We start from the raw sequence: 13,112 nt of genomic DNA, 5'->3' as shown, positions 1-13,112 counted from the left end.
GAGAAAATATGAGCCATCATTTCAATCCACCTGAAGAAAATAGATAATCTTCCGTCAAGTTTAGGAAAGTAAAGAGAAAGCCAATTGAATTGCTTATTACCGAAACTTTACCTGGTACAAGGAGGAGCAGTGCTGCTCAAATCACAACCTCCAATTTTGTATGTCCTTCTTGCAAGCACAACAACCAAAAGTATGTAAGAATATGATTGTGAGTATATGCATATTCAAAAGCTTTTCGTTAAGCTATGCTTTTCTTCTATTTAATTTTCTCTATTTACAACATTGATTCAGTTGTAAACTGCACATAAAAAATAAAAAAAAATAAAAAAAGAAGTGAAATAAAGTAAGAAAATTAAAAAGAACCTCCGAGTAATTATTTATCAAACAACTAATATACTATTGGATATATGACTCCACAGTCTGCAGTTTACCATTACCAATAATGTCAAACAAATAAATAATGCACACCTATATCAACTAGGGCACAAACTTGGAAATGTGTGTTTAACCTGAAAGCAGCAAATTGTTCGTAGCTCCCACCCCCACCAGATAAACTCCTTTTTAATCATCAATCAAAAGCATGGATATGAACACTAGAATAGTTATGTATAACTTATTTCAATTAACTCTAGAATTCGTTCATATCTTCTCACTTACTGCACTCAAGAGTAGTTCTCTCTCCACAAATCATATCTTAGGGAGAATAATACACAAATGTATGAAGCTGCCAACACTTATTTTAATTTTAAATTTAAGAAAATGAAAGACATGTACTTACAGTGAGAACTGGACCAATTGTCAAGTCCTCTAGCTTTTTTCTCTCAGCAAGACCTTTCAATTTGGATACCAAGAAAGTCGAAGCCCAGTTCTAAGCACAGTAAGTAACTGAAAAATCTCCAGAGCTGGTTGTGAAATCTCCACAGCAAGACCTTTCAGAAAGTTGAGGATCAAGTGCTGGTTGTGAAATCTCCAGCCCTTCACTTTTAATGATAGATATATAACTGAAAAATCATTTGAGAATCATTAAGATTTTGTAACATTATAGGAGTGCCCATTTAAAAAAAAAATAAAACAGAAGTAATCTCCACCAATTTTGTTTTTAATTAAACAATCTAAGAGCATCAAACTATATTTTTTCTAATTTTAAGAAATCAGAGATGGTATTCAACATTCTTATCTGGGTGGAACTCTTAAACTCCAAGGTCCTCATCCCAAAGGAAAATGTCCTCATCCTAAAATAAAAATCTGGGTGTAAGGAAACATAATACACATCTAAGACAATAAATAACAATTCCTAAAATAGAATCCACAAATTAGGTGGCTAAATTTTCTAAACTGCATTCACTAGGCCTTGTGAACCTTTTCCACATATGCCTGCAACCAAAAGCACAGGAATTGTAAGACAATCTAGAAAGGCTAATTGTAAGCAATTACTCATTTTTCATCAATTCTGGGACAACCCAACTTTGACAAGAGAGAATATCTAAAAGCACAATAGCAGATGTAGATTAAGAAACTAACACAAAGAAAAACACCACCGCTTGAACCATGTCCTCCCAGAAGGTTCCTCCATTTGAGGGAAGAGAAAGAAAAACCCATGTTCTTGCATAAGAGCACAACACCATTGTTGCTCAGCTTCGCCAGCCTCAGAACTCTCGGGAAATCCTGAAATTATATATATGAATGCAATGCAAACAGTTTATAAAGGATAATAATAAGAAGTAGAAGAAAAACACAAACGAGGGTATGAACAGCACTGGAGATGGCAGATGAACCCTGAAAATAGAAGACGATAAATTTTGTCAAACATCAACTTTTAAAGGCCCCTGTTTTGAAGGGATAATATAAGATATTGAATTTGCTAATGTTAATATATGATTGGATAACAGTGTTACACCCTTTTATATTATTAGTGTACCAAAATCCAAAAAGCAAAAGTAAATATCTCCTAAAAAATATCAGGTTAGGAATTTGATAATCCATGGGACAAGTAAAACCTCATCTTAACTATATTAAACAATAATGCACTTTGATAAAGCATAAAAGCTATTCAGGCCTCTTAGTTAGCCATTGTTGTCCTTTTTATGACATGATTAAGGGTTTCTGGTACTATATGTCAAAATCCATCATTTCCATGTATTAACTTTATGGCTTGCTTCTCAGTATTGATAGCAAATGGCTTAACTAATTGAACATAAAACACAAACAAATGGATTCCAACTTATTCAATTTACACTGGGACGGTGGATTTCAACACTAAAACACTGGAAAGTTTTAGCAAGAGGCTGTTGAGAAATTATTTTTTGTCCTGCCTTATTTTTATCTGACTAATGATTTTCATGCCTACAAACACGGATTGGAGAACTATATTTGCAATGGCCAGAAAGAAATTGAAAAGAAAACTGTGCTCCCTAGAACACAATTGTGTCTTCAATGTGCATGTCTTATTATTATCTACCTGATTGTGTAGATTCAGAAAATTACGAATAATTCATTAATGAAAAAAATACATACTGAAAACTTTGACAAAGTAGCTTGAGCAGCCACGTCTGCAGCTTTGTTCTGATCTCCAAAAAATTGGGAGGAAGAAAGAGATTTAGCATTTGAGAACTTCTTTCTTGCTTCGTCAGATTCTTGAATCTGATAAAGGACAGGCACCAAAACAGAATATGAATCAACATGACATAAATCCATCAAAGAAGAAGCTTAGATACATATTTTACAGATGAAGCTATAGTTAAAGAAGTCAACTGAGACAATAGTTAAATAAAGTCAACACATATTTGGATATATAACAACGCGATTTGCAGATTGGATCTTAATTAATTACCTGCATTGCGTTAACAATAAGGCCTAAGAGAATGAAAAGACTGCCTGCAGGAAGAATAAAAACTGCTGCTAGGAACGCCATGTCCTTTTTTTTTCTCAACCTGCCTCCAAATGCAATACACATTTAAACGACCTCTATTCCCTCAAGTCACATACCACTCGCTACACTAATTTCATAACAGGGCAGTCAACCAAAACCAACATACATAGCACAAAATGTTGCTTTAATTTCATAACAGGGCAATCAACCAAAACCAAAACCAAACACCTTGCATTCGACTCAACATCTTATTCAATGTGACTTTCTTCTAGGTCTGTTTTACTTCAACAATATTATTTAACATTATTTTTTAACTAATAGAACTGATAATGAATACATTACCAGCAGGGACGAAGGCGGAGGGACGAAGGGATTAAACATTATTGACAAAGGAACAAATAGTATTAAGAGTAAGAGAAAAAAATTTACATAAATTAAGTCCATGAAAATTTCTTCCCCCTATTTTAATCTGCACACATACATAATCTCCAAACTGCTATCAGATTTATATCTTCATATTCATGTTAACTATAGAAATACAAAGGCTCACCCTCTCGAAATTATATTTGAGGTCCCCAAAAACCTAGCAAGCATCGAATAACAGCTAAAATACATCGAATAACTGCTAAAATTATCACGCATTTTCAACATACCCAATTTTCAGTGCGGTGCATTCTTCATAAATTAAAGTTAAAACTAGCAAGCACGAATCAGAAATTGCTAGTCTCAACCAATATAATTCTCTTCGTTTCACATTTTCTCACCAATATTACACACTAAATTATCAACCAATTCAGGAAAAAAATCACGAACACAAACTACAAAATAGATAAATAAATGAAGGGATAAATAACAAAAATCAGTTACCTTCTCTTTTCTTCTTCGTCTTTTTTGAGCTTGTGATGGTTCGCAACGACACTGGGACTGCGCGATTTAGGAGGAGGAGGAGCGGGCGACGAAGTGCTTCTGCTTCTGTGCCTTGTGCGGCGCCTCGGCGGTGACCGCGTTCTGCTTCTGCAGCGCCTGTGGCTAAGGGAATTTCACAGAAAAATTGCTCTTTTTCCCAAACCCAATTCTTAACTCGAAGTTCTGAAACGTTCCGAACCTGAACCTGTTTCCAACAGATTCCGAATTAAGAACCCGTAAATCGTTCAAATCCCACTTCTGCTTCAACGAGATTGCCTTCAATACATCCTGATTTCAACGAATCAGGTAATTAAAAGTAAAAAATAAATGAACAGAAAGGGGGGGGGGAGGGAGTGAGAGGGGGTAAGGTGAAATAGGAAAAGAAATAAAAGAAGAGGACTTACAAAGAAGCAAGAAGTAGGAAGGGAGCGGCGCGGAAGGGGTTAGGGGGTTAGGGTTTTGCAGCGACGTAAGGGAGCAGCGGCAAAGGGGAGCATCCACGACGAGTGAGGGCGAGGCACAATGAAGGAGGAGGAGTTAGGGCAGTGAGTGTCTCGTCGCGTTGGGGCTTTTGATGGAGGAGTTAGGGCAGAGCACGAACAAGAAGGGGTTAGGGCAGCGCACAATGAACCTCTTTCTCTTAGTGAACTGAGTCTTTAAACGAAGAAGGGGTTTTTTAATTTATCCCCACCTTTTTTTTTCCGAGGGAACCTTTTGGCCACGCTTTTAAAGCGTGCCAAAAGGCTTCTAGGAAACGGCTACGCTTTTCGAACGCCGCAATAACAAAACTCTGTTGCTACGCTTTAAAAGCGTGGCAGTTTCTCTCTACAGCTACGCTTTTTAAGTGTGGCAAATAAAAGCGTGGCCAAATCTCGCATCAATTGCCACTCTCATAAAAGCGTGGCCATTGACACCTTTCGCCACGCTTTTGAAGCGTAGCAAAAAAAAACGTGGCCAAATCTTTATTTTATCGCCACCCTCATAAAAGCGTGGCCATAGACCACTTTTGGCTACGCTTTTAAAGCGTAACAAAAAAAAAGCGTGGCCATAGACCTTTTTTCTTGTAGTGTTCTTTACAAATATATATATTAATCCAAGTCTTTAGTATTTGTTTGGGCGCCATTAATCGATAAAAAAAAAGATTTTTTAATACAAATTATCTTTTTTTTTTACTTTTAATGTATTTGACAAATTTTTAATAATAAAATAAAAGTATTAGAAAAATAAAAAATAATAGTTTTAAGAAGTTACAATTTACTTCTTTTTTTAAAAGATTTTTTTTAAAAAAGATAATTTTTACATAATAAATAAACAAAAAAATATTTTTATCTTATTTTATCCAAACATAATTGATAGATAAAAAAATTTTTTTACATGAAATATCTAAATATAAAATTATTTTTATTTTTACAAAAAATCTTTTAAAAAATTATCATTTAAAGAAACATCTTTTTCAATAATAGAGCCCAAACAAGTCTTAGTATTTATGTAAATTCTCTTTAGTCGATAATTCCATGTTTACTTATTCCTCAATATCATCAAGACTGAGGATGCATGCACATGGTTTGTTGTTTCAAACTGCAGTTTGTTGTCCGAGAAAGATTGGTCAGAGTTCCTGCGTGATTGCACAAAATGAGAGAGGTTTGATTCTTTTTGGCTTCCATCATAGAGCGTAGTACTAACTTCACTTGCATGCTTTTCATGCCCATTAGTTCGTTGTACCAACAGGAATAACTTCAACTTTTTCATCATTATTATTAGGTCATTATTATTCTCCTTCTTCGTGTTTGAAGAAGCCTAATCATTCCAAAGGTACGTACCTTTGATAAAGACAAAGAACTCATGCCTTTATTATTAGTGTGCATTTGTAGGCTAGCTGGCTAACCAAAACTTTGGACATGAAAAATACCGTTATAGCGAAACACGGCAAAACCTACAAAATTTCAAGGAAACTTGGTTTCATATGATTTACTTTATACATTTTCTTAAAGTGCCACGTAGTAATCAAACCTCGCGAGCACGTAATTCAGCTAGCAGAAAATTATACAACTATATACACTAAAAAAAAAAAAAAATCATGTGTTCTAAGTACATATAGTTGTGCTTGCGTTGTTATTATAACTAGCAAAAAGGAATTTATTTTATAGTTTAAATAATCTTATTCGGCTCGAATGCAATTTTCTCCAATTAAAAAATACAGGTTTTTTTTTTTAACAATGGAGCTCAACACAAAAGGTGGAGCGAGAAAGCTAACAAACAAGGAACCTATAAATATGACCAGAAAACTGTCCCTAGTATTATTTCTGGCATTGCCATCAACAATAGAAGGGATCTAAATTGCACCATTCTCTATAACAGATTACTGATTTACGAAACACCTCCTCAGCACCTCCTTCCGTGTTGTTAAAAATCCGCCTGTTCCTCTCTAGCTAAATGTTCCAAATAACGGAGAAGAAACATATGAGCCACTTGTTGCGGTCTCCTTTCTTGTGAGCAACACCTGTCCAGCTCTTAAAGTGTTCCTTTAGTGAGCCTGGGATAGACCACGAACTCCCAAAGTCAGATAGCCATCGACACCACACCTGCCAAGTAAACTCACAACCCAAAAACAAGTGATGTATAAATTCAACGTCTTTTTTACACAACACACATATGTTATCACCATGTTGAACAATCCTCAGTCTATGCAATCTTTCTTTGGTATTAACTCTCCCTATCAGCGTAAACCAAATAAACAACTCCACCCGTGGTGGAACCAAGCCTTTCCAAATGGTTCTGGTGAAACTATAGCTGGTAACTTCCTCCGGAAGGGTCTCTGACTGCATTACCTGCACAAAATTGTTAATCGAAAAAATACCTTCCTTGTCAAAATTCCAAACAACTCTGTCTTGCTTATCATGTGCTAGCTTAATAGGCCTTAAAGTTTCATGTAACTGATCCACTAATCCCAACTCCCATTGGTACAATTCTCGTCTCCACTGGAAGTTCCAGATCTACTCTAACCCATCCCAAAACCCGCAATCCCCTATGACAGATCCTTTTTTGTTTGAAATAGAGAAAAGCCTCGGAAAAGTCGTCTTTAGGGCACCACTTTGTAGCCAGACATCCTCCCAGAAACGAGTCATCCTTCCGTCACCCACCTCCATAGATAACCTGCTATCATTTTATCTCTCACATCACTATCTCTAACCTGCAGCTGACAGATATCCTTCCATGGGCCCCCTCTAGTAGGTAACGTCTGAGCTGATAACATCACGTTTGGATTCAAATCATAGCAAGAGCAAATGACCTTCTTCCATAATGGGCACTCCTCTTTTGAGAACCGCCACCACCACTTGAACAGAAGTGCAGTGTTTCTAATGACTGCATCACCAACCCCCAACCCACCTACCTTTTTAGGGGCTTGAACTAGCTCCCACTTGACTAGCGCCAAGCCATACCTCCCTTCCTCCTTGCTCCACAGGAATCTCCTCTGCAATGATATCAACTTGTCAGCCACTGCCTTCGGCATCTTATACAGACTCAAGTAGTACACCGACAAACTGTTTAACACAGATTTAATAAGGACAAGCTTCCCCACCTTGTTGAGTACTTTTGCCTTCCACAAGCTGAGCTTCTCCTCAACCTTATTAATAATCGGTTTCCAAGTCCTGACCAGTCTTAGGTTTTGCTCCTAGTGAGATTTCGACAAAAATAAGTATCATATGTTAGAAAATTTTAATTTCTATTTATTTTTTGGGCCAATACATATATAATTAATTATAATCACATTAATTAATTTATATCATAAACTTATATTTGAATAATCTTATTTATTGTTTTAAATATTAAATAGAATAAATTATTTTATCTTTTATTCGAGTCTGATAAAAATAAAACAAGATTCTATTTTACTTGGACTTTAAAAATTATGAAAGTCATATTCAAATGTAAATAATAATTTTAAAATTTTGGTCTCTAATATATTAGTAAAGTCTACTTTGCAACCCTTCTCTATAAGAGCTTGTTATTCAACCAATTAGCCCTATCGGAATACATAAAAGACTTTGGTCAAGGATTACTAATTAAGAATGAATAATCACAAGTTAATATCGAAATCACCCGTTCTTTAATTGCGTTGATAGATGTAGGTATATTTCTGCATTAATATTATTTTTTCATGATTTAACACCAATGATCTGAGTTAAGAAGACGAGTTAAAAAATTTCATATATATATATATATGTCCCTTTTATAAGCATTTCAAATTTCGAATGAGTTACAAATTTCAGCAGCTTTCTCTCTTTCACAAGAATCCTTGCATTTTTGCTAAGAACTAGCTCTTTTGTGAGATGTTTTTTTAAATAAATAAAATAAATATTTTATTTACCAAAATAAATAATTTGTAGTAATTTTATGAAAATACACTTTATCTCTTATCTTGTTTAAAGTGTAAACGAGATACGTGTAATTTTATGTCGTTTACACTGTAAATGAGATAAGACTAAACGCAGCCTATATACACAATTTGTTTATATATAGCGTGATGAGCGGATAATTTATACGCTTTTTGGCATTATTTTTAGGTAGTTTTTCGTAGGATCTAGCTACTTTTTAGTATATTTTTATTAGTTTTCAAGAAAAATTCACATTTCTGGACTTTACTATGAGTTTGTGTGTTTTTCTGTGATTTCAGGTATTTTCTGGCTGAAATTGAGTGACCTGAGCAAAAATCTGATTCAGAGGCTGAAAAAGGACTGCAGATGCTGTTGGATTCTAACCTCCCTGCACTCGAAATGGATTTTCTGGAGCTACAGAAACCCAATTGGCACGCTCTCAATTGCGTTGGAAAGTAGACATCCTGGACTTTCCAGCAATATATAATAGTCCATACATTGCCCGAGTTTTGATAATGCAAACAGGCGTTTGAACGCCCACTTTCTACCCTATTCTGGCGTTAAACGCCAGAACCGGCATAAAAGCTGGAGTTAAACGCCCAAACTGGCACCAAAGCTGGTGTTTAACTCCAAGAAGAGTCTCTACACATGAAAGCTTCAATGGTCAGTACAAGCACATACCAAGTGAGCCCCGGAAGTGAATTTCTACACTATCTGCACTTAGTTACTTATTTTCTGTAACCCTAGCTACTAGTTTAGTATAAAAACTACTTTTAGTGATTTATTTTACATCTTTTAAAAATCTTATGTTTTCATAGACCATTGTACACGCATGGAGGCTGGCCTCACGGCCATGCCTAGACCTTTTCACTTATGTATTTTCAACGGTGGAGTTTCTACACCCCATAGATTAAGGTGTGGAGCTCTGCTGTTCCTCATGAATTAATGCAAAGTACTATTGTTTTTCTATTCAATTCAAGCTTATTCTTATTCTAAGATATTCATTCGCACACAAGAACAAGATGAATGTGATGATCAAGTGACACTCATCATAGTGCCATTTGGAGTTATTTTTCACCTATTTCATCAAATTTTCTCCAATTTTTATCCTCTTCTGATCATATTATTGACTTACTAGGCAAGCATTGCGCGCACAGATGCACATGATCTAGACATCAACCCCTTGAATGCGATATGGCAAGTCCCAGAGGCAGCTGACTTCGAAGTTACATTACAAGAAACAGGATAATTATCGACGCCAAAAATCGACGGCCAAAATTTTTGTCGATAATTTTTTACAGTTTTGTCGTTGATAAAATAAAAAATAAAAAATAAAAATAAAGTATTAAAATCGACGACGGAGTCGTCTGTTATATTAGAGACTCAAACCAGATATTTTTCCATTAAAATCGACAGAGATGTCGTCGATTTTAATATTATTATATCGACGGCAAAAAGCCGTCGATAAATTTAAACGATGAAGATCTTTTTTTAAAATTAGATGAATGATTTAGATTTATTTTATAAAATAGACGGTTAAAGTGTTGATTTTTTTCCAAATAAAATCGACGGTATTGCTGTTGATTTTTATCAACAAAAAATTTCTGCCGCGTCTACTTCCCACGTCCCTCGTTTCGCCCCAATTCACCTTAATTTACCTCAGAAGTTAACCCAATTCCCCCCAATTCACTACAAGAGAGGCGCTACATGGCGGCAGTTTTTTTCTCTATTAGCGGCAGCGGTTTTAAACCGCCGCAGAATCAAATTTTGGCAGTTTATTAGACCGCCATGGATATTGGTGCCGGGAGATGATTTTGCGGCAATTAATTTAGCGGCGGTTTTAAACCGCCGCAATATACATATATTAGAATTTAGTTCATTTTTTACCGGCGGTTTCGAACTGCCGCAATGTTCTTACATTTTTCCTATTAGAATTGTTTGCGGCCGCTAATTTCAATACAAATTAAAAAAAATTGGATTTTCCTTTTAAAAAATGCAGATTTTTTTTGTTTAATTTTAAAGATACATTTGGTTTGCTGATAGTTCAAGTTATCCTTCAACATGATCCTACAAAATCAATCCACAAAGAGTTCTTTTACACAATCTCTAGTTTTTCATTTAGAAATTGCAATCATGATATAATTTAAGCATTTCTCTTCCTATGACCAATTACAAAATCATAGAAATTACAAAAGAGAAATGAGATAGTTTACACATGACCAGTTACAAATCTAATGATAATGCCTTTCTCTTCCTCTAGCTTCTTTCTTCTCTCACCTATTTTCTTGTTACGACAAGAATAGATAATCAGAAACCACAATGAATTTTGTGAAAATGATGGCAGAATACGAGGATTGATGGATCAAATTATGAGCGTTGAGGCATACAGGATTGGTGGACGGAGTCTCTTCTTTTCCTACTAATTAAAACAATGTTGATTCCTATGACCATGACATACCTTCTCTTAGGAGTTGATTAAGTTGCTTTTATATCTTCTGATAGAGGAGCACCATTGCGAATTGACTCTTGAGTTTCCTTTGCATAAGCTAACTCCGTATCCAAGTTTGAAATAGTTTTGTCCAATGTTCTACATCCAACACAATCTCATAAGCTTTGAAATGAAAATTTAGCAGCACACAACACAACACAACAGCATCATGGTATATAACTTACTGATGGAAATATACAAGACAGATTTCCTATTGAGCTTTTTTTTTCTTCATCGATGAAGCAAAACAATTAATGGATACAAAAAACGAGCTAAACCAATTTCAAAGTTCATAGAAAGAAAATTCAGAATAGATCAAACCAAAAAAAACAAACCAGAAGTGAATATTAAATAAATATCCATAATAAATGATAAAACCACAAGGATGTAAATTCTATGTTTTCTCTTTACTCACGCACCCACACAAACATTTATGCCATAAGAAACTTTGCAAACAAGCCCCTTACTGTGGGATTTCAATAAAGTATAAGCCAAATAAAAGTAGTTACCTTTTGTCAAGGTCCTACAGTTGCAGTTATAGCCGGTAGGCCTTGTACCTGCCAATGGGAAAAAAAAGAAAAAAAAAAGAAACAGGTTTATTTAGAAAGGAGCTGGACTTGCAAAATTATCATGAAAATACAAGCAGGGTTGGACTTGTAAAATTATCATACAAAGGGTCTTACTTTCACCATAAGAAACAATGATGGATTAAGTGGGTTGTGAAGGTAGACCAATTAAGATTACTTCAATTCCAAGAAATTAAAGTAATAATCAAATCCAACAAACCTTATGGACACATACAATTTCAATCATTCTATTCTACGCCAACTTTGGACTTATCCACAGCCAACTATGCATCAGAGTGTGTCCGTGATGACCAACAACTACCTTCTTGCAAAGCTCCAAACAAAACAAGGACTTGGCCCCATCGCCATCCTTCCTTGCTCTCCAATGTGCACTTTCATTTCTCTTTTTTATATATATATATTGAGTTGATACACTCTTTTTTTTTAAATATTAGATAAGGTATAAAATTCATATCATGTAAATATATAGACCTAATCAAATATTGAAAAAAATTTATTGATTTAATGTTAAAGAAAATATGAGTATATATAACAAATTTTGCATACAAATTTGTGTGTGTTATCTAACCTTTTCTTATGGAATATCTTTTATTGCAAAATTGCAAGTTGCAACTATCTTAAACCCTGAATGGAATTTTGCTCAAGTACAAAGATAATGTAGGTGGTCCGTGACACCTCAATAATATAAATAAGAATAATAGAGAAAAAATTCACCCGCACAATAGCACTCCAACACCTTGTGTACCTAAAAGTCTTTAAATTTGATTAGCGGACTTGAGTTGGTCTGGCTCTATGCCACTTTCACTCATACCAAAATTTGCAGCTTATTAAACAATGTAACTACAATACTATTCTGATGATAAATGAAGCTCAACCAGATCCTTCATATCCTCATCTTTCTCAAACATACGAATCAAACTGTCCCAAACTTAAACATTATTATCAATCACTCTACCTTACACTTTTCTTTCCATACTCTGATTCTTTCTGTACCCTGCCCCCATGGTTAATAATAGTTGAAACAACTTTCTTGTCTAAACATTTTCACTTTAGTTTGGTCTATTGGAAGTTCTATAAAAGGGGTAACATTTTATTCTATTCAACTGAATTTTCCTTCTTTGGTTTCCAAAATGACACAATTATTTTACTTTTAACCAATTATTTTGATATCATGAGAAACAGAGATCAAATTAAAATAATGTTAACTATGGCGGTGTTTGGAAGGGAGACTGAGACTGAGAGACTGAGGCTACATTAAATCTCTGTATTGTGTTTTGTGTAAAATGTATTAGATTGAGTTATGTCTAAGTATTATGTTAGCAACTTACAAGTAAAATTAAAAATTGCAAGCATATCAGTTAGCAATAATTACGTAACAATATAAGAAAGCAATGGCATGGGAAAGGATAAATGTACCTGGTTGATGCTAATCTCTCAGCATGAAAGAATAACACTTCATCGCCAAAGTTTCATCCTATCAAATTAAACATAATCATCATTGAATTTTGGCTTTAATTGACCTAGTTCTTTCAAGTTTCAATAGCACCCATGCTTTAAAATAATCACGTAATAAAGTACCTTGAGTCTGTTACAATTGAGATCTTACAATGACTTGCAAGAAGAAGAAAAAAAGTTATTTCAGAATTTATTTCTATTTCAATTTCTTTGGTTTCAGCCTCGTAGAGAGAAGGAGAAAAGAATCTATTTTGTGGACCAATTTCTAAATTGAGGGAGCAAACCTCATCATTAGAAAATTTCTCAAAATTTGAATATTATACTAACAAGATATCAAAAATAAAAGGTACCAACTTAAACTATGCTTCAGTGCAGATATCCTCCACTTTTGTTGTAGTGATGTTTGGGTTTGTTCTGCTCCTCTCCACTTG

At 34.6% G+C, this 13,112-nt stretch overlaps 1 protein-coding gene across 1 annotated transcript; it reads right to left on the bottom strand.

Annotated features, from left to right (window-relative positions):
- Positions 1-834: 834 nt before the first annotated feature.
- LOC110271896 (uncharacterized) lies at positions 835-2,911 on the bottom strand. The gene is made up of 5 exons (XM_088486378.1): positions 2,831-2,911; positions 2,515-2,640; position 1,898; positions 1,522-1,665; positions 835-1,001 (listed from the first exon to the last, which is right to left on the bottom strand). The coding sequence occupies exons 1-5, from the start codon at positions 2,909-2,911 to the stop codon at positions 835-837; spliced, it is 519 nt and encodes a 172-aa protein (XP_088342504.1).
- Between the last annotated feature and the right edge of the window lie 10,201 nt (positions 2,912-13,112).

This window comes from Arachis ipaensis, chromosome B5 (assembly GCF_059453495.1).
Source record: "Arachis ipaensis isolate K30076 ecotype BB chromosome B5, ASM5945349v1, whole genome shotgun sequence".
Classification (NCBI taxonomy): Eukaryota; Viridiplantae; Streptophyta; class Magnoliopsida; order Fabales; family Fabaceae; genus Arachis; species Arachis ipaensis.
This window is presented reverse-complemented; position numbering and strand designations above follow the sequence as displayed.

Coding starts and splice junctions, on each gene's coding strand:
- LOC110271896 (XM_088486378.1), bottom strand. CDS start 2,911: ATGGCGTTCCTAGCAGCAGTTTTTATTCTTCCTGCAGGCAGTCTTTTC. Junction 2,641..2,830: donor TTATTGTTAACGCAATGCAG/GTAATTAATTAA, acceptor GTCCTTTATCAG/ATTCAAGAATCTGACGAAGC. Junction 1,002..1,521: donor GCGGTGGTGTTTTTCTTTGT/GTTAGTTTCTTA, acceptor ATGATTTTTCAG/TTATATATCTATCATTAAAA.